Source organism: Chrysemys picta, chromosome 10, assembly GCF_011386835.1.
Source record: "Chrysemys picta bellii isolate R12L10 chromosome 10, ASM1138683v2, whole genome shotgun sequence".
NCBI classification, from domain to species: Eukaryota; Metazoa; Chordata; order Testudines; family Emydidae; genus Chrysemys; species Chrysemys picta.
In genome coordinates, this window is record NC_088800.1 from 68890198 (window position 1) to 68917421 (window position 27224).

Sequence of the window (27224 nt, forward strand, 5' to 3'; positions counted from 1 at the left end):
CAGGTGACTCTTGGGTTCCCTCCATGATGTGGTGATGTATTTAAGATAAATAGTAAGACCATCAATACCGTACCAATCAAGTTCAGCATTCTACCCCAACCTGCCATCTCTTGCACACCCCCACATTCTACCTGAATTCAGTATGCCACAAACACAGTATGAGGGCCCTAGCTTTGTTCTTTTTGTATCTTGACTGGCTATTGGTCCATTTAAGGTGATCCTAAGACATCATGCATGTTTGAAAGACTGTTCTTCTCACTTTGGGAATATTTGAGTATTTATAAAAAGTTAGGGGGGAGGGGAAGGAAATAAGTCTGTAATTATATTATTCACCTTAAAATACTGGCAAAGTGGGAAGGTGGGGGACGCAACAGCAGTGGCAAGAATCATTTGCACTCCATAGTTTATTTTAATACTGGAGCTAACTGCTCAGATTTTATAAAAATCTCCGATAATATGGGAATGAGCTTGCTCCCTTTGAAGACGGTGGTGAAACTCCCATTGAGCTTGGATCATCTAGAGGCCAGGATCTGGCCCAATAAGATTTGCACACAGCAACTCTTGCAGAGGGCTCCTTGGTGTGAGGAAACCAACTGATGCATTTCTAAATAGTAAAGCGACTGTGAATTGGTGCAGTGGGGCTCTATTTCCACACGGTCTCTCAATGGATTTCCAGATCAAGTTTGTTTACAAATAAAATCATGTCCTTCTCCCTGCCTCCCCCAACAACTGCAAAATCAGCCTGGAATGTGGAAGCCAAGCTGGGTTCTTTCTGACTCCCCAGTAATAACAGCTTTGCCGGCTAAATTTTTAATAAATCTCTATAGCTCTGTTTTCAATACCGATACAGGTGAGGGGCACATCTGGCCCTGCCTGCAACTGAAACTTAGTTCCCTTTAATGAGCATGTATGAGCCAGAAAAGACTCCAACTCATTCTGCCCAGAGCTCTGCTGGGCTAACAGTCAAAAGCATCAAACATTTATCTTTGGCACTAAAGTAAACATACCTGACTCTGAAATCAGACTGGTGGGAGCAGATCTGAGCGAGAGGCTACCATTTTTACACTTTTCAGAGTTGAACTACACTGTGAGCCCAACCATTCCTTCCCTACACCTAATATTACTCTACCTTGCCTCTTCTAGATTCCTTTGGCCCCAGGTCTCATTTTAACAAAAGGGAGTTCTACACAGCAATCCTGGAGTGTAATGGCAGCTTGTGTAGACATACCTGAGCCATCTCTAATCTAGCTAGCTTAGGTACTGCCAGTGTAGATGTGGTGGCATAGGCGTCAGTGTGGACAAGCCTGCCCAGAATCCTGGGTAACTACTTGGCTTCAGCACAGGCTAGCCAGCCCATGCTGCCACTGTCAGTACTCCACTAGCTAGGTTAAACCTAGTCTGGATATATTTACATGAGCTGAGTCATACCCAGCAATTGCAGTTTAGACATCACCTAAAATGTCCCTTTGCACTCCCCTGGCCATTTGAAAGGGCCTTAAAGTGGGTATGAATATAATTTAAACTCCCTTTAATGCCCCTTCACACTACCAAAACTGCATCACGGGATCTTAATCTAAATAAGAATCAGGCCCCTTTGTATTTGCTTTTGTAAATCCACTTAATGCAAAAAACAAACTCCCATTGACATTTAATCAGGTCCTTTGAAGTTGGAACTATTTCACTGCATCAATTACGGTTCTCATTTTCCTAATTAGGAAATTTAATTATTTTTTTCTGTACAATTCCCTCCTATGGTAGATACTCCATGATGAGAATTGTTCTTGTTTGCAGAAGTTTAACAAGATTAATTGGGATGAACAGGCTCCTTTTCACAGGATTGGGTTAGTTTGCATAGTTTAGAAGACAGATCTCCCCCCTTGCGTGGGCTTCAGAGTTGAAACATTTCCATGTTTTATTGATAAAAATTAAGTGTCCTGGGAATGATTCCAAGCTAAGCACACCAATTTGAAGTCTTCTGCATACAGAGTTTTCAAACAAATCTACCTTACAACGTTGCCTTTTGGAAAAATAAAAAACTTTCTTCTAACAAGCCCTGAGCTTTGAACTATTTCATTTATGAAAGGTTATTTGCAGTTCATCACTACACGAACTGCATTTCCTCTCTCCCAGGGCAACAGTGCCCATCACTGGGCTTTCTCTTAAATCCCTGGGAGTATTACCATATATGGCATCATTTTACTTGTAATTATACTACCATACAGCAGCTCTTAAGTTAGTTAATATTTGGCTCTGTGCTCGCTCTCCTTAACCCTTTTCTTCCAAACTGGCTGATCACCCTCCTGTTTTCTGCACATGAATTGTGAGGCTTATTTACATTATTTTGAAGTGGACGTTGAAAAGTTTAAACATGCTCCCAAATGTCAAATGCTTTTGCATGCAATAAAAAACAGATAGGATCACTGCAGCTAGAAATGGAGTAAAGACCTATTGGATCAAGTTTGGATATAAGAGATACATCTTCTATCAAGAGACTATCTAACATGCTGCACTTGATCTTTGCTAAAAGACCCTGGAGATTGACAGATCTGATGGGCTGCTATCCATTAAGCAAAATAGGTAGCATCTGTAATCTGAAAGGCACATTATAGCTTCAAGGTTTATGCTTGATCCCACTGATAAACATCTCACATATGTGAAAACTGATTATATCAAACTATGGAGGGCTACAATTGCTTGGCCCAAATTCACCCCTTCCCCTCAACCCTCACCTCCCCAACTATCTAGGTATTTGTAGGGTGACTTGTGTGTTTTGCTTGTTCAACCTACTGAAATCTTGGTGGCCAGCATCTTGGATAGTGTCCTTCCTGGAACTACTGACCTGTAGCCCAGCACTGATCATGCTGATCTGTCATGACATAGTACCCCAAAGAATCACCTTCCAAAGACACTGGTTCTAGCATGCCAGAAATATACTCTGTTGTTGTGTCATGCCCTGTAGTAGGTAAAATAGCTGAAAGAAACTCTCTGGTACCATGTTTTCCTCCTAGCTCTCTCCCCTCACGGTCTTTATCATCTTCACTCCCCTTCCCAGCACCTGGTCACTGTCTGCCCTATTATAGGTTTCCAGGTGGGGGTTTGTATGACCAACATCTTTCAGGGTTTTAGGATTGAACCCCTGCACAAGGTCTACTCCACAGCAGGGCCCCTGATCTCCCAGGAGGTGTGTGGCCCTCGCGTGTGGTGATCTATAACTCTCAGCATCTATTTCTAGATAGGATCCCATATTCCTACTTGTGAACAATCTCCCAAAGTGTGGCCACTGCTCTTTGATCCTGGCTCTGAAGAACTAGACAGACTGGTCACGTATCTGAGTCATTCTGAAAGCATAAATCCCATTTCTCCATAATAAACCGAGGCAGCACAATTAATAGAGGAATGAAAGCGTACTACTGGCCCTAGGTCTCAGCTGCATTCCAGCCTTTCTACACTAGTCCAGCAGCTGGATTGCTCTGCGACCCCATGGTTGATCATTACAACAGATCAGATTCTGAGAGAGGTATAGGCCCAGTGTAATAGCCTTAAGCTCCTGGCATACGGGTGAGTGCGGACGTGGCTAGAGCTCTCTGCATTCTGGATATTCTGGCCATGTGGAAAGCCTCTTGGGTCTGCTCTAAATTACACCGGCGGTGCTTGGCAGGCTCCACACTGAGAATTTGAGAGCTTTACATTACCTTCACCCCTAACTTTACTCCATACTAGGAGTAACTCTGGAGAGGCATAGCTCAGAATTGGGCTCAGTGAGCCTACTGTGAAAGTTTGCTAAACGTGTAGCTGCTTTAAAGAGTCCAAGCAGCCTCAGTTCAGTAGAAACAGGGATCTCTAGCAGGAGGGTCTCTGCCGATTGAGGTCACTAATAACAGGATTGGGGACTTCAGCAGCAGAGTCCAGGGAAGGGGCGGGGATGGTTTTATGGCCTGCAGCGTGCAGGGGGTCAGACCAGATGATCATAATGGTCCCTTCTGACCTTAAAGTCTATGAGTCTATGAGTCTATGAGAAAGCTCTACCCCCTGCTCTGGAGCTACACAAGGAGTCTATGGGAGAGAAGCCAGGCAGAGGCGTTTGCCTGCACCAGCCTTTGAATTGGCTCTGATGCCTGGTGTATGTCTGTGGTGCCTCTGGTGGGGCTGCTGCCCAGGGGGTGGTAAAGAGAGATCACAGTCCAGCCTCAGCCTCACCTTCTGGGGATTAGCTGCCATTTCCTAAACTAGACTGAAGAACAGTAACTTATAATTAGGGAGACCAGATGACCCCTTTTTTAAAGGGACAGTCCAGTTTTTGGGGACTTCTTCTTATATAGGCACTTATTACCCCCACCCCCTGTCCCGTTTTCACAGTTGCTATCTGGGGGTCACCCTACTTATAATATATAAAATTAAAGGAAACAAATTTGTAAAATAGTAAATAGAACTGAAAAAGTAACATGGCTTTAATTCTCCTGGGGATCATTATAGGGGGCACCCAGTAGTGTTCAATAGTTTTTAATAAAAAATTGTTTTCTCAGACTCATAACTACTTGAAGGGTGGATGTGTTTTAAGTTTGAGCAAACTCCCTTCAGCCAGTTGAGTTATAGAACAGTGGGGGGAAAATTCTAACCATACTCTTTAGTCAAAATGACTGAAGCCTGATGCACTCAACTGCATATTGATGTTGGTCCTAGGTGCTTAACTCCCATGGAAATCAGCCCCATTGAAATTAATGGCAGTTAGGCATCTACGGGATTTTCAAAAATGCCACACCACCCATCTCTGTGCTCCTAAATACCTTTAAAAATCTGGCCCATGGTCCTTACTGAGGACTAGTGCCTTTGTTTAGGTTAGTGAAAAATTATAAGGGATTGAGAAATCACTTCTGAGCATGCTTATTAGGTAACTGCTATGAAATCCTACCCATTCTGTGACATCTGTGCACATTTGTCCCTTCCCATCCACTCCAACCAGTTAAGTCAAACTGGAGCTGCTGCTGGGACAATTGGATGAGGGCGATTGTCCAGTAAAGGTCTCTTTGAAACATGCACAGCAAATCTCCCTTTGCTCCCCCAAAACAACCCTTCTGCATCAGAAGCAGCTCAGATGTGAAAAATACAGTAAATCTTTTTAGTCTCAAGAATTTGCACTAAATTCTACAGATTCTAAACCTTCATTTATAGATACATAGGATACTATGCTTTCCCAGTATAAAGCTACAACCATTGCAATGTCAACCAATGTGCTACTACCTTTTAAACCCAGGCTAGCACAAAACAATCTTTAGCCAAACAGCAGAAGTAGTAACAAGTAGGAACTCATCCCCTCTCCACCTAATGCCCCTAAATGAAGTGTGGGTACCAATTAGGGTTTGAAACTATTTGTCAGAAAACTGCTAATGACAGACATGTCTTCAATTTAAAAACACAGAAATTATGCAATAATCCCTTTTTGGGGGGGGGGGGGTGTACGTACGTACACACACACACCTATAACTTTGTGATTTTGTCCTCACCCACAACTATTTCACATTTGGGGACAATATATACCTTCAAGTCAGCGGCACTGCTATGGGTACCCGCATGGCCCCACAATATGCCAACATTTTTATGGCTGACTTAGAACAACGCTTCCTTAGCTCTCGTACCCTAACGCCCCTACTCTACTTGCGCTACATTGATGACATCTTCATCATCTGGACCCATGGAAAAGAAGCCCTTGAGGAATTCCACCATGATTTCAATAATTTCCATCCCACCATCAACCTCAGCCTAGATCAATCCACACAAGCGGTCCATTTCCTGGACACTACTGTGCTAATAAGCGATGGTCACATAAATACCACCCTATACCGGAAACCTACTGACCGCTACACTTACCTACATGCCTCCAGCTTCCATCCAGGACACACCACACGATCCATTGTCTACTGCCAAGCTCTAAGATATAACCGCATTTGCTCCAATCCCTCAGATAGAGACAAGCACCTACTAGATCTCTATCAAGCATTCTTAAAACTACAATACCCACCTGCTGAAGTGAAAAAACAGATTGACAGAGCCAGACGAGTACCCAGAAGTCACCTCCTACAAGACAGGCCCAACAAAGAAAATAACAGAACACCACTAGCTGTTACCTTCAGCCCCCAACTAAAACCTCTCCAGCGCATCATCAGAGATCTACAACCTATCCTGAAAGATGATCCTTTACTCTCACAGATCTTGGGAGACAGACCTGTCCTCGCTTACAGACAACCCCCCAACCTAAAGCAAATACTCACCAGCAACCACACATCACTGAACAAAACCACTGACCCAGGAACCTATCCTTGTAACAAAGCCCGATGCCAACTCTGTCCACATCTATTCAAGTGACATCATCATAGGACCTAATCACATCAGCCATACCATCAGGGGCTCGTTCACCTGCACATCTACCAATGTGATATAGGCCATCATGTTCCAGCAATGCCCCTCTGCCATGTACATTGGCCAAACCGGACAGTCTCTCCGCAAAAGAATTAATGGACACAAATCTGACATCAGGAATCATAATACTCAAAAACCAGTGGGAGAACACTTAAATCTGTCTGGCCATTCAATGACAGACCTGCGGGTGGCTATATTACAACAGAAAAACTTCAAAAACAGACTCCAAGGAGAGACTGCTGAGCTGGAATTGATATGCAAACTAGACACAATCAACTCAGGATTGAATAAGGACTGGGAATGGCTGAACCATTACAAACATTGAATCTATCTCCCCTTGTAAGTATTCTCACACTTCTTATCAAACTGTCTGTACTGGGCTATCTTGATTATCACTTCAAAAGTTTTTTTTCTTCTCTTACTTAATTGGCCTCTCAGAGTTGGTAAGACAACTCCCACCTGTTTATGCTCTTTGTATGTGTGTGTGTGTATATATATATATATATATATATATATATATATATATATATATATATCTCCTCAATATTTATTCCACTCTGTATGCATCCGAAGAAGTGGGCTGTAGTCCACGAAAGCTTATGCTCTAATAAATTTGTTAGCCTCTAAGGTGCCACAAGTACTCCTGTTCTTTTTACACCTATAGGTGTATATAACTCCTCTGATATGGCATTGTTGTTGGAACTTTATTAGCTTTGCATTTCTTGAATTCTTGCACTTTAAAATGTGCAAACTTAAGTTGCTTTCACATATATTTAGCCTTCAATATAGATTTCAATAAATAAAATTAAACTATAAAATTGTGATATACTTAATTTTAGCAGCCAGAAACATTAGTTAACAGTCTAGAAAGTCCTCAGCACCACAGTTCTTTTCAACAAGTTGACTTAAAAATTACTATTTTAAAAAAAAAAAAAGTTGTAAAAGCCAGAAAAATTTACACACACAGAATCTGGATCTACAACTAACTGATTTAAAAAAAAAAAACTGTCGGAGTGGGAATATAATAAGGAAGCCTGGTGATCCTGAGGTAACTGAACTGAATGCGGTAAGGAATGGGCGCAAAGAAGGTAGTTCAAATTCAGAATAGATTCACTTGCAAGATAAAATGTTTGTGGAGCAAATAAATCAATCTAATGAACACAGTGAATTGGGAGGAAGTATAATCTGGGAGTGATGGAAAGCTAGAGAATCTTTGATTGTGCTGTTTTATCACAACAAACAGCAGTTACTATGAACAAAATGCAAGCAACAGGACGTAGCTGATGTGACTGCACAAGGATGTGCTCAAAGATTTGAGGGTGAAGTGCTAAGAAAGACATTGGATACAAATCAGCAGTATCCTAGAGCAGAGCAAAAAAGCAATTTGGGGCTATAGTCACAGAAGGCGCACACCAGGAGCAGGGAGGTAAGAGCCCTTTTCTATAAGGTTCTTCAGGAGTCTGCACCTTAAATATTGTGCGTAGCCCCGGGTACCTCAGTACCAAAAAGATGGATTTGAAGGAATTCAGAGAACAGAAATGGTTTGGGTGTTAGACTGATGAGGAAAGATTAATAGAGCCAAACTTGTAGAACATGGTTAGAAACGTGGGACCATGGTGACACTGCGTACCCATTTAAAAAACTGTAAATAGCAAAGATGGAGAAGAGTTACTTAGGCCTGGTCCCCACTAAGCCCCCACTTCGGACTAAGGTACGCAAATTCAGCTACGTTAATAACGTAGCTGAATTCGAAGTACCTTAGTCCGAACTTACCGCAGGTCCAGACGCAGCAGGCAGGCTCCCCCGTCGATGCCGCGTACTCCTCTCGGCGAGCTGGAGTACCGGCGTCGACGGCGAGCACTTCCGGGATCGATTTATCGCGTCTTAACCAGACGCGATAAATCGATCCCAGAACATCGATTGCCTGCCGCCGGACCCTCCGGTAAGTGAAGACGTACCCTTAGAGTAGTACAGTATGAAGGGATATTGCTAGTTGTGATGGGATGAAAATGAGACCTAAGTGATAGGCAGGAAAGAGAGGATTTTGGAAGCATCATATTTGGATGTAATTGGAGATGAAGTTAGTATTAAAAGCACCCAAGATTGAGGCTAGAGATGCAGGCAAGGATACACACTTGGCCATCTGGATAGAAAGGAAGAGGCAGATTTTTTTTTTTTTTTAAACATATTGGATGGGGTTTTTTTGAGCTGTGTTTAGACAGTGGAATACTCTCCTGAGGGAAACAGTGCAAGTCCATAGAACAGGATATTTAAAACTGGACTGGAAAATTTCTGCCTGTACATCTTCTGTAGGTGTTTTGGCTGGGTTGGGCATGACTGCACAATTTCCACACAGTCAGGAGCATGAATAATCCCAGTGAGTGGGGCCTGTACTGACGAGTGGGATGGGGGGTGGGGAAATGGAGAGGCTGCATTAAAACACAGACTATGCCCACTGAGCAATAAACATCAGCAACAGAATTTTCATGAGCATCCAAAAATACATTAACTTATGCAAATAGGCCAGGGGTTCTCAAACTGGGGGTTACGACCCATCAGGGGGTCACAAGGTTATTACAGGGAGGGGTCATGAGCTGTCAGCCTCCACCCCCAAACCCCGCTTTGCCCCCAGCATTTATAATAATGTTAAATATAAAGTGTTTTTAATTTATAAAGGGAGCCTCATTCAGAGGCTTGCTGTGTGAAAGGGGTCACTGGTACGAAAGTTTGAGAACTATTGAAATAGGCACTTGTGTGTACATAATCTTTGGTTGCAATTCAGGTTGCAAGGTTTAGAAATGTTGAGTCTGAAACTATTTACAGAAAAGCTCCCAGATCAATTTTATGAATGCTTCAGTCATTTTTTGGATCATATTAAGCAAAAGGACAATTTCTAACAAGCATAAAATAATGCTCATTGCTGGCACTCTAGTGCTCTGTAACTAAAAGCCTAGAGAATTTTTTTTCTGTGCAACCAAATATGGCCAACAAAACTGATAAAGCACTAGTAGTTACACTTCTTCAAATATATTTTAGCTTTCCTAGTGTTTTTGAACTAAATTAAAAAACGCTATCAGGAGCTATGCACTGTTTTAAAGTAAAGGCCACAATCTTACCAGCACACAAGAATTTTCTAAGCACCTGGAAAATCAGTTGCTGTAGTAGCAGAAGGGTACAGAGAGCAAAAGAGCGCAAATCAGTCTTGAATCTCTACATTGTATGTATTGTGAGATTCAATAAATAATCCATTTCCTTTCCATTGGGTGGTGTGAAATCTGACATCTTGATCAAACTTTGTCAGCCAGGATGAAGAAAGCTTAGATTTGCTGCACATACAGTACACGGACTATGACTTTCAGAAATGCAAGCTTTAACAAAAAGGCATGGTTTAATAAGCGATTTCTCCCATAAAAATGCAGACCTTCAAGAGTTAAACCAGGAAGAGATGGGAGACAAATGGAAAAATAAACCTAAAGCACAAGAATGGAAGGAGCAAGTACACATCATAAATTAGGCTCTCTTAAAGTGACAAGTCTTGTCCTGGGAAAATGAAGTAAATGGACAGTTTATAGTGCCTCATTAATATTCTAAGGATTTTAGTCTTTTAACGACATCCAGGGCCACATTCTCAGCTGCTGTAAATCTGTGTTGCTCTACTGCAGTCTGCCAGTTAAAGGTCTGGCCCACAATTTTAGTGTTTCTTAGACTTGGCATAAAAGTGTTCCAATGAGTAATTCTCCTCACTTTCCAGGGTCTGAGACACTGTGGGTCAATAACAGCTTTTTCTAAAACCAGGATCGAGGTACCTGGTCATAGACTCAAGAGACCCCACGTTAAGGGAATGACCTCCCACAGAGAGGATTTGAGTACGACTTCACTGTACGATCTTGACTTCCCTCCAGCTCCTAATATAACCACCATCTGTCATCTTTTGCAAATTATGATGATTTTTATTTATGAACCACATCCCCATCCCTGGGTGCTGCCTAACAAACACAAAATCTAATGCAATAAAAACAACCCAAAACATCCTCACTGATATGCAAGCAAATAAAGCCAATTGAGGGGCTGCAACCTGATAAAAGGGATGAGGAGGTGCAGGTCAGATATGGAATAAAATCTAAAACACCTGTGCTCAAGTCTTAACATGTTTTGTTAAACGGGCGAAGAAGAAGCAGAGGGGTTGCAGAGTGCAATGTGTTCCACACGGTAAGGCCCACCTTCCAACCAAGGCTCAACCACTGAATCTCTAAAAGCAGGTGCTACCTGAGCAGACACTCATCAGGCCAAGGCTCAAAGAGGAGGTTTTGAGAACGGCCAAGGCTTAGACCAATTGGAGCTTTAAAAACAATGTCCACTTCAAGCCACTTTACTACTCTCTAGGAAAGCAATGTAAAGAATGCAGAGAAGCTATACTAGGGTCAGTCACTGAGCCCACTGACTTAACATGCTGATGCATTTTGCATAGACTTCAAGCAACTGAGGACCTCTGCTACTAAAGTTACTGATGATCAAGCCTCAAGGACTTGTACTGTTCTTGGGAGTTCTTTTCAGGACAGATCCAGTTATAGCCTACACAAGTAGGGGGCAAAAAGCAACAAAACATGCACACTACTCACCTACTTCTGTACGAACACCTGACTTGGGGCTTTCCATTAAGCTACCACGAGCAAATGTCCATGAGGCTTTGTGTTAACTAAGGGTTTCCTAAACACAGTTTACCCACCTACGCTCCTCACAAGTCCTTCTGTAAGCTCTGAATTTTCTGAACTTCAGAAGGTCATTGAAATTATTAGTCACATGCTTCCTCCTACATATACAACTGCTTTATAATTTGATCAATTTAAAAATAGTTAAACACCTTTCACTGAAAGCTGGATCCCAAGCCCATGGATGATGAAGGGACTCTATCCACTGGCTTCAATGGGCGTTGAGTCACTCTGAACCAAGATAAACATCAGAACCCTGAAATATACAAAGAGTGCTTCTACTTACGTGCACAGAATGGACTGGTCTTCTCGATCTGTGAATAAAGAGGAAAAACTATTAATTCTACAAGAAAAGTAGCATGCTGACAGAGCTATTTGCGTTTACAAAATTCTTTTGAACAAACAGGAACTGCCTGGACCTCCCAAATCTTCTGATACATTGTCAGTCAAAAATGTTGGGATCACATCTCAGTCAATTTGTCCTAGTGTTAAACTAAGTGCCCCTAACACCAGGATTCTGTACCAAAAGAACAAAAGGCTAAATATTCAAAGAGCTTTTTAAAATTTAATTGGACTCCTCATTACAGTTCATCCAATATGCACAGATGATGCCCTGTAAGAGAAGATCATAGTGCTGGAAAAGAAGTTTGTACTACACTTACTAATAAAAGCCTCCTAATGAGACTAAGTGAATGACCCAATAGATAAGCCACTCAAAGCTAAAATGATAGTAGGTCAGTAGCTTTAGAAGCTGAAGCTCTGGCAGTATAGGAATTATAAAAGTTAGGAAGTGCAGATAGCCTAAGTAAAGTGTTCTCTCAGTTCCACTTCAGCTCTAGAGGGGATTTCTACCATGAGAGATGAGGACTGAGAGGGAGAAGCAGCAGAATGAATGGTAAAGGCTCTGGGGAAGGGCCAGGAGAATATGGCACAAGACTGAGGAGCATCAGAGAGCATAGAAGAGATTGAACAGGGAGCACAGAAGAGAATTAAGAGTGACTTTAGGGGCTGGAAGTAATAGTAATGGTCTGGACTAGGAGAAGAAGGGGACACCGAATTAAACTGAAGGGTATATGAAAAAATGTCAAGGGTGCTTAGTAGGGCCAGAGGCAAATAGGGTAGCTGGAGAGAGCTTTACTCTATAACAAACTCTGGAAATCACCTATCCAAAGTTTAAATTAAAAAGAAACTGGGGCTAGGAGAAACCCCAAAGCAAAAAAATGAAAACCACCTCTGTGGTGGCTGTACCCAGGGAACACCACAGTAACTGTGCTGTACAAACCTGAATTTCAGATTTCACAAATGCAAATCGAAGAACAAACGAGAAGTGATCCCAAAGAAATAGTCTAGCATTTCAACAGCTTATCTGGGAAAAAATAATCTCAGCCAGAGAAGGTAGCTAAGGAGTAATAAGATACAGTAGGAAGTGCTGTGTCTCCCTAGCTCTCATCAATTCAACTGAAGTTGTGTTGTGCTGAACCCTCTCAGGATGTACTGATAAATGTACAATCAGACCCTGATCCACCCTAATCAGAATAACAAACTCCCACTGTCTTCAGCTGAAGTTGCTGGTACCCTATGGGGAAAGAATCAGGGCCCAGAGCCTGTCTTTGTCATCTTTCAGTCTCCTACTCTTCTGCAACTGTTTGAATACCGAACATCCCATTTAAGCATTTTGTAGGATTCCCATCTACAGTCACCTGCGTTCTAGGATAAACATTCTGCCAACTTGTGAATGGGCATCATGTCATTAAAACAAATGCCCATGAAGACTATTGACCCAAACATATGTTTCCAGTCAGGAATATTGGAACAGCTATTCATCCTGATGTTTAGAGCCCATAATTCAGGGGAGATGTCGTCATAAATATTCTCGGTGCTGAGTTACTTTTAAAAACTGAAAAATAACGTATAGGATCATGTTAGGCAAAATTCTGGTAACCATGAATCCTGTCAGATGCTATTGCTAGTCATTGGTGGCAACAGTAATTGCACTGAGGGCTCAACTCCCCCTAGTCTTCCCAAACCAAGTTACTTGACAGATTTCACATGACCTTCAGCTGTTGATTCTGAGCAGAATCATCAAATGCACCTCAAATCCCAATTTGCTAAGAAGTAGGCCAAAGAATATTCATTGATCAATTTCCACCATGTAGAAGTACAGCTATGGGGTGGGTATTTTTCTGCAGTGGTGTCCAACAGAATTGCCTATGTTGCCCTCAACATACCCATAACACTTACAGCTCTGCATTCAGACAATGGCTAGGATCAAATTTCATTCTTCAGGGCTTCAGCTAGTTGACTGAAAGGGTCAGGTAAGAATTTTTTTCCCCCCATGATGCAGGTGTATTCTTTTTCCCCCTCCTCAACTCCCCCCCGCCCCTTCCTTAGAAACATCTGAGATTGGCCACAGCTGGAGATGGGAACCCTGGGTAGGGCTGACTGGTGCTCTGAGGAGGTACAGAGACTTCTCTTTATTACATGCCTGGCTGGTGGGTCTTGCTCATATGCTCAGGATTAAACTGATTATCAGATGTGGGGTCATGAAGGAATTTTCCTTCGGGACAGATTGGCAGGGACCTTGGGTGTGGTGTGTTTTTTTTCGTCCTCTGCAGCATGGGGATTGAATCACCCACTAGGACCAGCTGGGCATCTCTCTTGGAATCAATTCCCTGGCATTTGCAGGATCCTCAGACATTGCTGGCATCTTGGTCTCGCTACCTGTAGCACAAACAGTTTAGTCTCTTGAGGACTGAAGTGCTCTAGTCATTGGGCTCAATATAGAGGTAACTAGATGAAATATAATGGCCTGCGATTATACAAGAGGTCAGACACTAGATGATCTAATGGTCCCTTCTGGCCTTAAGCTCTAGGGCTATTATTTTGTAGCACCCGCTGGCTCTGCAGCTCCCATCGGCTGGAAACTGCGGCCAATGGGAGCTGCAGGGGCAGCGCCTGTGGGTGGAGGCAGTGTGCAGAGCCACCTGCTGCGCCTCTGCCTAGGAGCCACCTCCTGCACCCAAATTCCCTCCCGGACCCCACACTCAGCACCCCCTCTAGAGCCCAACCCCCTGCTGGCCCCGCACCAACCAGACTATAAACCGGCATTTCAATGAAGATCAGAAATGCCGGTTTATAGAGCTTTCTGGTTGGTGAAGTGATAGATAAAACAGCTTTTACTGTATATACAGTACTATTCTGATTGCCCACAAAGTCTCTGTATAGAGTTTAACACGTCGTTGGTTTAACACCAAGGTAGGCCCTTATCGATGGACACTTCCTAATAAATTTAGGGCCAAATCCTAAAGTCTTTTCCCAGTTTCAATTTATTCTTTACTCAGGCAAAACTTCCATTAAGGTCAATGGGAGTTTTGCCTATGTAAAGGCTTCAGAATCTGGCCTATATAAATTTTTACTGTAAATTCTAAGAGCTAGCTATGTTCACACTGAGTAGGACCTTACTCTGTGAGTAGCCATTGATTTTTAGGGGGAATACTTGCAGAGTAACATACTGCTTAGCATGAATTAGGATCTCTGAATCTGGTCATAAAACAGTAGCTTACAGAAACAAAACATGATGATGATGATGATATGCTGCAGTCCAACATAAAAATATTTTTAAAATGAGCAATTTCTGAGACCAAATTAGTTCTTAATTCAGTTTCTCAAAATCGAGCAGTTTTCCTGCTCACCATAGATTTGTGCTTTATTGCAAGGAAGTTATTTGTCAGATTCTACATAGCCAGTTATAAGCTGTCAAATAACAAAATTACAGGAAAAAGTGGATAGCAATTTTTAGATTCCTGGAGGTGTAGCACTCAATATTTTGTAGAGACCTGTGACATTTTGATAGAATCATTTGACATTGCTAGTAGAAACTGGCTTGTTTTAACTATGGGAAATCATCTTCTCATTTAGGAAGACAAATTATCATGCAATAAAAGTATATTTATAGGATTGTGTACCTAGTGCATGAATCTGTCTTCAAGACTTCTCTTTAAACACTTAACATTTTGTAGCCTGTGACGGGATTCCCAGCGTGTAACCTGAACTGTGGGACCGCTGAGCCCTCTGTCCCACCAACCTTGGCTCTGTCTCGCGCTGCGACACTGTTGGCAAGCTACAAACCTCTGGCAGGTATTGTACACTGAAATCCCCAGTCAGGAACACACCCAACTGAGTTACATGAATGCTTCTCCCAGCCACTCATGAACTGTCTTACACTGGTCAGGCTTTTGACCAGGGCAAGTTCATTACCCAGTCTGCCCCTCCCTCGACTGGGAGAGGACACACACAAGCCCTTGTAAACTGAGCCCAGGACTTCAACCAAAACACACTGTTTTAGATGAAATATAAAACAGATGTATTGACTACAGAAAGATAGATTTTAAGTGATTATAAGTAGTAAGTGTAGAGATTAAAGTTGGTTACCTAAGAAATAAAAGTAAATTTGCAGTCTGAGTTCTATAATCTAAACATGACTTGAATCAAGTAGTGTCTCACCCTGATAGATGGTACAAACAGGACACAGATCTTCAGTACACAGGCTGGAACTCTCCTCCAGCCCAGGACAACCCTCCCTAGTTCAAAGTCTTTGTCCTCAAGATATGTTTCCAGGTGTTTGAGTTGTGAGGGGAATGAAGCAAGTCATGATGTCACTTACCCTGTGTTTTTTATTATACATATAATTTTCCAGTTTGCTGGAAAGATCTATGCTTGTGACACGGCAGTCTGCCCCCATTGGTCAAGCATTGTCTATGTGATCTCTCTTAAAGGTCTTCTGGGATGGTCATTGAGAAAGTGGATTCCCTTTAATGGGCCATCAGCACATCTGGCTACTCCATTTTTGTACCTGAAAGGTTGGTTGTGGGTGTTCCCAACCTCACAACATATTTCAGTAACACACATATAGCAAAACTTCCTAACTTCACATACACTGATAGCACATACAATCCACCAGGACATTAATGTTCAACAGATCAATCTTTCAAAATTATACCTCACAAGGCATACTTTGTACAAAACATGTCAATTATAAGACAGTGATAAATATGGGGGTTCTAGGGTATTGTTTTGAGGTACAGAATGCTGCACATCCCCTTAATTGTGTATGCTTTGCTACTAAGTTACCAACACTGAGTGCTAATTAATATAATATCTAATTAATCAAAGCTTTCTGTACTTATATATAATATTTAAAACAAAAAAAGTGGCAAAATAAGGTGAATTTGGCCTCTTAAATTTGCAGGATTCTAAACTGACTTCCAGATCACAAGTCTAGAAAAGGTTGTGGTTGATTTTACTTCATCATAAAATGATATTAAGAGCCTGTTCCCATTCCTTCAATGGTGTAGGATCAGATCCTACAACAATAATAGTCCTTTTCTTCATTGAAAATTCATGCTGTAAGTAGCATACTTTAAAAGCTTTAGTTTGTACATTGATACAAACTAAATAGCTACATTTATTTTACTAAGAAGTTGGTTACCAAAAGGTAATATGATCGGGTCCTCTCCAAACACTTTTGACCAGGGGAGTAGGGAGCCATCTTCATTGGACTAAAACTTTCTAAGTAGGGCTGAGTTGGGCTTCTTTTAAGTTGGAGATAGAATTTTTGCTAAAAATAGAGACTGTTGTGCGTAAACGGAAGCATTTGGTATAAAACCAGAACAGTAACTCCTAGATACAGAGCTTCCAATGGAATTTCTGAGCCCTGGGGACATGAGAAAACACTGGGATGGGTAAGGGAGCCCAAGATTTTCTAACCACCTCTTTTCTTATCCATTTCTGCTCTTGTTCTTCTCTCTGTCCTTTAACTGCTAAACAGCAGCACTTAAATCTACCTTTTAGTGGTGTCCTGCTCTCAGTAAAGTGTGTCCCTCACTCGCCATTGACTCTTCCCTCTGCTCTCTCGATACTGTTATCAACCATGATTATTACAGAAGTGTCTGAGGGCCACCAAGAGTGGGGCCCCATTTTGCCAAGCACTGCACAAATAGAGTAGCAGATTATCCCTTCCACAGAGAGCTTATGGTCTAAATAGACAAGACAGACACAGGCTGGGGGAAGGAGTAGAACACACCAGCTAAGTGAACGTGTGATGGCAGCAAACATCATGTTGGTTCCACAATTATTTGGGTTGGTGAAGGGGGTTAGTAAGGAGGGGATAAGCTAAATACACATAGAAAGGAAGGGGGTACGGGGCAACAGAGAAGAAGGTGAAGAGGGTCAGGTAGGTGAAGGGACTATGAGGCAGTGGGTTGGAGCAAGCAGCTACTCAGCACAGGGCAGAGACAGTCCAGTCAAAACTGTAGAAAGTTCTCTGAATGTCCAGAGGCCCTTGCTTTGGCTGCTTCTGCATCTATCAGCCAAAGACTTTGGCTGGGTCCTCTCCATGGTTTTCCGCTAAGACTGCCTGTGGGTGGGGGAGCAGGGCAGGGGAGGCACCACCTGGGTCCCAGTGTCCACAGAGTGTGTGTGGGGGTCTTGCCTACACAGTTCTGGGTCCTGGGGGTGCAGCAGTCCCTGCTTTGACTGCTTCTGCATATACCAGCTAGAGTCTGGCTAACCCAAGCAGACTGTAACCTCTGGGTGTTCTTTTACTGCTCTGATGAACATCACCAGAAATGTCCTGCATCCCCACCTCTGCTCTGGGTGTAATTTGTGTCAGTCAGAGGGCGCAAAGCAGAGACCATACAGCAGCTCAGGCTTCTCAGAGGCACACTGCATACGCTAGCATCGGTGTGTATGTCAACACCTGAGTTGGAGTGTTGTGAGAAGAGACTTATTGGCATGGAGGGGAACTTGCACAAGGCACCCATAGAATTCTGCTTTTGTCAGTAAGCAGCACAAGATCACTCACATGCACTGGCCCCCAGGATTTATCCCCAACTTCCCCTCCTCCCACCTGGCAGCCATACAAAGTCATTCCGCTTTCAGCTCCATCTCATTGACCCATGCAGTCTCCGAATCCTGCTAATCCTCTTACTGACAAACTAATTGTGAACATGCATGAACAGAGGTTTCCAAAGGTACTTTACACCAATAGATGACACATCAGCTGTTCTAACAAATGGCAAAAGTAGGGTTACTATACGTCTGGTTTTTCCTGGACATGTCCGGCTTTTTGGTAATCAAACCCCCGTCTGGGGGGAATTTCCAAAAAGCCGAACTTGTCCGGGAAAAATACTCCCAGCTTTGCCGGCATCCCTGGCTTACCTTAGAGTGGGCTCCAGCGACTGCTGCTGCTCCCTGACTCCTCAGCTGTGTAAGAGCCAAGCTGCCCACGTGCTACCGGCTTCGGGCAGCCCCCATGCCTCCAGATCCTGCACCCCCGGAGCCCGGGAGGGGAAGTGCCCAGACGGGGGTCCAGGGTCCGGAGGCATGGGGGCTGCCCTGCAAACCGTGAAGCCGGTAGCGCTCGGGCAGCTGTTTCGCATGGCTGGGAGGGAGGAGGGGGAATGTGGGGACTTTGGCGAAGGGGTGGAGTTGGAGTGGGGAAGGGGCCCGGTGGAGTGTCCTTTTTTTTTTTTTTTTTTTTTTTTTTTTTAAATATGGTAACCCTAGCAAAAGTTAAGGATGAACAAAGCCAGGAAGCCCGTTAAGAGCCATCCTTTCCTTTGAACTGATGGTCAGACCCCAACATGTCTTGTCCTTCAAATAATGTCTCATTTACTTTTTAGAATTATCCATTTTGGTTGCTATTTCTGCCGTGGATAGCGAGCAGGCATCGTCCTTAGGCATACGCGGCTGCGTAGGGCACCTGAAAATTTGGGGCACCACTGGGTCTTAGTGTCCAGCCTCCTGCCACTTCCTATCCCTGTTCTGACCCTTCCTGCAGGCTCCCACCACAATTGGCTGCTGCAGCCTGGTGAATCTTCCAGCCTGCCAGACCTATTAGCACAACATTGAAGCTGTTAAAGAGCCAGTCAAGTGGTAATGAAGCCATTTAACAGGCATTTGCCAACCCCCAGGTATATACTGTCAGTTTATGAATTTACTGACAAAAACAGTTGTGCATTACTGTAATATTTACTCAGAACACGTTAGTCTACAGGACCTTAATTTAAAATTTGCTTTAAAATATTTCATTAGTGAGTTAGTGAAGATTATAAAATCACATCCCTAAAAAAAGAAGAACAGGAGGACTTGTGGCACCTTAGAGACTAACAAATTTATTAGAGCATAAGCTTTCGTGGACTACAGCCGCGGCTGTAGTCCACGAAAGCTTATGCTCTAATAAATTTGTTAGTCTCTAAGGTGCCACAAGTCCTCCTGTTCTTCTTTTTGCGGATACAGACTAACACGGCTGCTACTCTGAAACCTTTCATCCCTAAAAAAAAATTCTTGCATAGATTTTTAGATGCACAATCATCTTTAGCCATAAATGCTTGGATCTTCAGACACAGTTTTTTAAATAAATCCTTCAGAAGACCATCCTTATCTAAAATACTCATTTTAATTACTATAGTAAAAAAAACTTGCTTCCAAAGTCTTCCTGTCCATCCCTTTCTCCCTTCACCAGCCCCCCCGCCTGGTGAAGAGAGCCCTTAAAGGGACAACACCCCTTTCCTTCTAGATAGCTGGACAAAGAGTTTCCCTTCCTTTACTTCTGACTATCTGATGAACTAGTTTTAAGAGAACCCTCCAGCAAAATCAGTACCTAGTAAGATATAAAATCCTTTATTATGCCTAAAATCTTTGGAAACATATTTTTTAAAGTTGATGAAATTTCATAAACGTGTCTATTGTTATGGAGATCACACAAAGTAAATTAGTGTTCCCTTTTTCTAAAAGTAGTGAACATTGTTATGAACACACTAAACCTCTGTGACTGATTTAATTTAAAATAATGTCTTTGTTTCAGTGAGTTAAAAATGTAGTAATCTGGAATAATTATTTTATGAAGGTTTTAAGAGTACATTTTAAAATATAAAATGAGCTTAGAAATACTGATTACAAAAATGTAAAACAGAGAAGAGCTGCATCATGTATTCCATAATATTTAATGTTGTATTCAGCAGGATACAGCTGACTCACCCTTACTACAAAATTTTTGCAAATAAATCTGACAAACTGCAGGGCATATTAAAAAATCAGTGACTGACATTTTTTATTCCCAAAGTTAGTGCTTTTAATTAGGTCCCTTCTGCATGTCCAGTCTTCACCATCTGGCATGCAGTGGAAAACATGCTTCATTTTCTTTAGAAAGAAATTGCAGAAGTGTTTCTCACTCGCTCCCCTTCCACCCCCTCCCCCCCCAATGTCATTTGCTTCATTTGGGTTCAGGGATTTGGCTGGAAGGGGGTGAGCAGAGTGGGGGAGGGAGACAGTGGGGAGAGGGCGGGGCCTGGGGCGGAGCAGGAGTGGAGTATGGGTGGGGCCACAGGCAGAAGAGGTGGACTGGGTACAGGGGTGGCTCTGTTTTTTTTACCGTCCCAAGCATGGCAGTCAGGCGGCTTTCGGCAGCGCAGATCATGCAGATTTGGCGGCATGCTTGCGGGAGGTCCGCCGGTGCCGCGCCTTCAGCATCCCCGCAGCTGAATTGCAGCCAAAACCGCAGCACTGTCGGACCTCCCGCAGGCATGCCACCAAAGGCTGCCTGACTGCCACCCTCACAGCGACCGACAGGGCGCCCCCCGCGGCTTGCCACCACGGGCACGTGCTTGCTGCGCTGGTGCCTGGAGCCGTCCCTGGCTGGGGAGCTAGTCTCCCCAAGCGGCAGTTTCACCTACCACCCATGACAGCAGGTAAGAGCAGGTTGGCTCCCACACACTGCAGTCTCCTTAGGCAGGGGCCATATTCACGGGCTTGGTATCATTTGCTGCCTCGTCCCTCTCCCCCACCATCCCTCCCGGGATGTGAGCCCGGGCTGTCATCGGGCATAGGAGCACCAGTTTAATAATACTGCATAGGGCTCCATAAATCCTAAGGACGGCCCTGCTAGCGAGAATACTTATACTCACTGCCCTGTTGTGAGAATACTTATATGTGTACTTAACTTTACTCATGCAAGTAGTTTGACTTGAGGGTACTACTCATCCAAGTACTTCAAGTGCATATGTGTTTATAGGATCTGGGCCTGTGTTTTAAAAAAAAAAAAAAAAAAAAATCCAAAATTTTTCTTCCAGGGCCCAATATCCTTTTGGTTCATAGCCCTTTGTTCTTGGATTTGACATTAACTCAAATAATCTTGCTATAACCATCCTCAGTATTCCCTTTAGAATTTTGGAGACTTTATTTGTCTCCTCTTGGGGGGCACAGAGGAACATTTGGGGGGGGCGGGTGCTGGGGCCCGGGCCAGCCCCTAGGAGGGGGCGGGGGGGGGGGGGGGGAAGGGAGTGCCACAGGGCCACCCAGCTCTGGTCCTGGCCCTGACTTTGGCTCTTGGTCCTGGCTGCCGGCCCCATGCCTGAGGCTCCAGCCCCACCCCCAGTTGTGGCATCAGCCCCCTTACCCCATCCACAGCTGTGGCTGTGGGGTGTGTGTGTTCATGTGTGCATGTGCACAAAGACAGGGATAAGGGGAGGGCACAAGGTAAAAAGTTTGGGGACTACTGCCCTAAAATCATCCCCACCCCTACCAGTCTTTCTGAAAACCCAAATTGTTTTCTCTAGAAGCTATTGGGCTGTTTTATTGATATGCCTTCAGTCTGCTTGTAACTCTTGTGTGCCCCCTGGATCGCAATAGACCAGCTAGTTCTGCTTAATCACAAACATGATCTGATGGTTTTTCACAAGGAAGCAGTAAGTTGGCAGCTTTACCATAAAAGGAGAAAACAGACTGAAGCTGTGATCAGACACTGGCTTCTTTACATTTATACTGGCTACACTGCCTAAAGGGGATGTGTCTGATGCAGTCCCATGAAAGTTACAGCAGGAAGATGGCTTTTCATAGCAGCCCCCTTTCACCATTTTAACTTATATGAATATAATTAAAACTTTAAAGGTGCAAGTTTCCTTCCTCCCTCTTCCCCCACTTATTAACTAGTTTATTTTCTTTTGTTATTTTTAACCCAAGCTTTCAAAGCAAATCAGCTTTTAAAATTGTTTATTTCATGGCTTTTTACATAAAAGAAACAAGGTTCCTGACTTGGCAGGAGGCTGTAATAGATCCTCTTCATCTCTGATTCTTATGGACAGAGCCTTCACACCAATATGCAAACTTTATCCCAATTGTTACTGCTACGCTACCCAAGCTGGCTTTGCACATCTGCATTGACCAATACTACTAAACTGACATTTGATTCCCTCTGTGTTTAAGTCCAATCGCCTTTTGGTGGGGGTGGGGAAGTGATAACACTTGTGTGATGTATGTAGCTATGTAACTGTAAGGCTGTTTTCTATGTACTGCATCTTTAAGTGTAAGGTTAGCTTGATTGTTTGTCTGCAAGGACATTCAATATTGCATAGTTCAACTCTGTAGAGACAGTGCTGTCTCATGGAGACTTTATTTATGTTCTTTCTTTCATTTCGATTAAAGGAAACAAAGTCAAAAGCAGAAAAAGTTCATGGCTGCTCTCTACAGTGATAGACTTGGCAAGTTTCTGCCTGTACCATGAATTCGTCTACCTGTGCATACAGAGACAAAATGGCTACATTCACCACTAGTGGCAGTGGGGAAATCAGAAAATTGCCTCTCTCCAGTTCCACTTCCAGAAGAGAAAATCTTGCAAGACTGTTTTGCAAATCTGAGCAGAGTCTTAACAGCACAGTGCTTCAAGCACCCACTTGTGCTTAGGGGCAGCCAATGAGCACTTGATTCATAGTTCGGAACACTTTTCAAATTCACAAGACGTCTGATATCAAATGGGCAATGAGAGAGGTAGAAAGCATTTTGAAAGGTCCCATCAGTGACATAGATCTGCTTCTCTGCCATACAATACTTATCTCCCCTCCCACACACACTTTTACCTGGGTAAATTTTGACTGTTCAACTATTAGTACACTGGACTGTGAAGTGAAGCAATGCTACAGCATCTGGCTCCTGGCCTGCTTTGTGTTCTATCCTGTCAGTACAGTACTTTATTCACCTGAGTGTATTAGTTTTCCCCCTCCATTATAAAGAGCAGGTCACTTGAATCTTTGATGCACTGCCACAAATTGCATTAACACTCACTAAGAGCTCACCAAAAGAGCACAGGGGTGGGAGGGGAAGGAAGAGAGGCTAAAACAGATTGAGTGGATAATGCATTCAGCTCAAGAGGTGCATTTCTTTGTCTCAGGCTATGTCTACACTACACAGCTTTTAACGACAGGGCCGACAGCGTGCTGTTCAGACTGGCACTTGTCAAGGCAAAACTTTTGTCTTTCGGGGGTGGCGGGTTAAACACCTCTGAAAGACAAAAGTTTTGTTCTTCACTTGCCACTGTAGACATAGCCTTAGATTGTACTGGGTTTTTACCTGCAGTTCTAAAGATGCTTGGGCAGAAGAGTATCCATCTGTGAGCAGCACCGTATTATTGCCTAGGCCGACAAATTTGCAGGGGCGGAAGCTCCTCTTCACGCCCTGCCCCTCTGCTCCAGCTCACCTCCGCCTCCTCTGCAAGCGCGCCACGGCATCCTGTTTCTCTCCCCTCCCAGCGCTTGCGCCGCGAAACAGCTGTTTCACTGGGCAGGGAGGAGGGGGAACGCTGTGCACTGGGGGAAGAGGCAGGGGCGGGGATTTGGGGAAGGGATCCAATAGAGGAGGGGAGGGGGCGGAGTTGGAGTGGGGACTTTGGGGCGGGGGTTGGAATGAGGGTGGAAAAGGGCAGAGTTGGGGCAGGGCCAGGGCGGCAATTATTTCCCAGCATAGGGGTGGCAAAATTATTAATCCGCCACTGCCTGTGAGATGGCAGGATAAACAAGGGGGAGGGGTGAGGCAAAGATACTATCACCGTTAGATGATAAACATTGTAGAAAGGTGTAAATAGATTAGGAGCCCCTTATCACAGAGGTGGGCAAAATATGGCCCAGGAGCCGCACCCAGTCCTTCAGACGTTTTAATCTGGCCCTTGAGCTTGTGCCGGGGAGCGGAGTCCAGGGCTTGACCTGCCTTGGCACTCCAGCCGGGGAGCAGTGATGAGGGCTTGCCCTGCTCCGCGCGGCTCCCACAAACAGCAGCATGTCCTCCCTAAGCTCCTACGTGAAGGAGCAGCCAGGAGCTCTTCACGCTGCCCCTGCAGCTCCCATTGGCCGGGAACCACGGCCAATGGGAGCTGCAGGGGTGGTGCCTGCGGATGGGGCAGTGTGCAGAGCTGCCTGGCCACGCCTCCGTGTAGGAGCTGGAGGGGGGGAGATGCCTCTGCTTCCGGGAGCTGTTTGAGGTAAGCGCCACCCAGAATCTGCGCCCCAGCCCTGATCCCCGTCCTGCCCTCTGAACCCCTCGGTCCCAGCCCATAGTATCCTCCTGCATCCCCAACCCCTCATGCCCAGCCCCAACCCAGAGCCCACACCCCCAGCCGGAGCCCTCACCCCCTTCTGCCCCCAATCCCCAATTTCGTGAGCATTCATGGCCTGCCATATAATGTCCATACCCAGATGTGGCCCTTGGGCCAAAAATTTGCCCACCCCTGCCTTATCAGAATCATAACTCTTTGCAAACTGATACTGTTTCTCATTCAAAGATCTCCTCTGTGATCATTAATGGATAGAGCCACAACATGCCCTGTGAGGTATTAAGTATTATTATGCCCATTAAATTTATGAGGAAACGGGGCGCTCAAAGGTGAAGTGATTGGGCCCGAGTCACACTGCCAGTAACAGATGGTGCTAGACTGATTAGTCAAGACTCCCAGTCCCCCACTCTCAGAGGCAGAGCTAATAGATACGATTTTCAACATCACCTCTGGGATTTAGGTGCTCAACTCCCAGTGAAGTTAATGGGAATTGTGTGTCTATCTCCTAGTCAACATCTCTTTACACTTCCCCCTCGTTTGAATACACATTTGTGTGGGTGTTGGGCAGGTACCCAAATATTTAAGCTCAGTTTTCCTTGGCTATGTTTTTGAGCATCAGAACAACTCAAAAATTTATCTCAGACCTCCTATCTGATGCCTAAATACGAACCCAACAAAGGGGGCGTGCCACTGGGATAGCTTAGCAACGACCAAATGCATAATAGAAGAAGAGGTCTCTGCTTAGGTATTTGGATATGCTTTTTTACTCCGGCAACACTAAAAACTCTTGGGGGCAGATCCTCAGCCCGTGATGATGTCGTCATTCCGTTGACTTTCATGGAGCAATGGCAATTTACAGCAGTTGAGGATCTGCCCCCTTATGAAAGCAAAGTCCGTCAGCCCAGGATGAATGAATGGATTGCCCTGGGCTATCTGTCCTGAAGAGGCGCTATTAAAGCACAGTTCTTCACACTTTATAAGCATAAAGATACTCTTGGTTTTTAATGGACGCTATATGCCTGTTGACTAAGCACGATACTAAAACCACACCAGGAAAACATGCAGGGAGTCAGTGCTGCAATGCATGCTTTGCAAACATGATTTTCTGTTTACACTCCAGCGGTAAACATCTCTGTTCAAACCCCATATTTGCCTGTGCGTGTCCATGTGTGCATACACTTTATATATACATCTCTAGCTCACCCGCAACTCTCACTGAAATGCACTTTCACCACTCCAACCGGGCGTAAAGTCTGGCAGAATCAATGGAGATATTTTGAGGTTGGATTTGGATAGGTGTGCAAAGCACAAACAGACAAAAGCACAGTTTTTAAAGCATCAAAAGCAGCTGGGGCGCTCTCTGAAATGGAGAGAATCCAAAATGCCATTTACAAGTAAATAAATAAAATAAGAAGAGTGTGGGTGTCCTGGGCTTGTGACAAGATCTCATGGGACTGCTCCTCCTGTGAACTGCTGCGGTGTAGGGTTAGAGTGTTACAGACAGTGAAAGTACATCCAGTTAAAGACTCCTCTTAGGCTCGTCTCATGTACTCTTCCCCCTTTTTCTCTCTCCCACCCCTCTTCTTCCTCTCTGCTGTCAAGAAGGGTCACTTTCAAAGAAGTACATTAATCACATTGCCACAACAACAGAGATCCCCTCAGAACTGGTGCCAGCAATGGGAGTCCAAAAAGGAAAGGGTCAGCAAACAAGGAATTCTATTTGCCATTTTTAAAAAAAAAAACCACCACAACTCATAAAACGCCACCACTCAAACACAACAGGAAACACAGGAACAAACCAAAGCCCTCCAAGGTAAAGTCTGTGAGATGAGCACGTTGCAATCTCTCAACGGCAAGTGAATTTCAGGAAGACTGAGGAGGGTGGGGAGGTAGCTGGGAAAAGCAAGAGTGAAGATGCTCTGTAAGCCCATGGGCTATCTCACCAGCTCAGGAAAGAACCGATGCAGGCCCAAGTCTGTTTCAGGTCCTTGCCTCAGGGCACAGTTTTTTGGTTAAAACTGATAAGTAACACTAAAACCAAAGTAATTCCCCTGCCCTACCTGGGTGTAATCTCCAGAGGCTTTTCCCTTGCCCATCTCTCCCGGGAAAGAGGAAACCACTTCCTTAAACCCCTGTTGGATCATATGTCAGCCAGATCCTTGCTGTTTTACCTTGTAACAAGCTTCCTATGGAGCAAAGGCACCATTCCAGTCAGGAGCTAATTTGTGGCCGGTGGTGGTGAAATTGTGAGAGAGGCACTGATGCCTGGCCTTCATCCTTCTCACACGCCTCTCTTCTTTCACCTCAGTGCATAACCTGACTGAGTTTCTAGCTCTAGCTACTACACAGCACTGCATCCCTAATGTCAAGGGGTAATTCTGAAACAGTACGGACTGGATATGGCATCAATTTATACTGAGTGGGTTACTCTACCATGGTTATGCTATTCTGGAAAGAGACTTCCCTGATCTCATTAAGTTAGATTCCAGCATCTGACTCTTGTATGGTTATGCAATAAATTTGACTGTAAGAGGATTTTATATGCATGTGTTTATAAGAGTAACTGCTGCTATAATTAGGGGAGGGAGGCACGTTGTCCGTTGATATCTTCTCTGTGCACTACAGTGAAGTGTCAAAACCCTCTGCGCCGCATGTCAGACTGTGACCCTATCTTCCATTCCCACTCAGCTGAAGAAGCCAAAGTGGTTTCTAGATAAGAAAAG

General features: G+C 44.1%; 2 protein-coding genes across 4 annotated transcripts in view; both read right to left on the reverse strand.

The window, feature by feature from the left end:
* Positions 1-27224, reverse strand: part of LOC135973815 (uncharacterized) — a 1510190-nt gene that overhangs the window by 950505 nt on the left and 532461 nt on the right. The gene's annotated exons all lie outside the window — the stretch shown is intronic.
* Positions 1-27224, reverse strand: part of MYH11 (myosin heavy chain 11) — a 101795-nt gene that overhangs the window by 49033 nt on the left and 25538 nt on the right. For all 3 annotated transcript variants that reach the window (XM_005307565.3, XM_005307564.3, XM_005307566.3), the window contains exon 4: positions 11410-11437. In XM_005307565.3, the coding sequence (XP_005307622.2) occupies positions 11410-11437 (28 nt within the window). The remainder of the gene's footprint in view (positions 1-11409; positions 11438-27224) is intronic.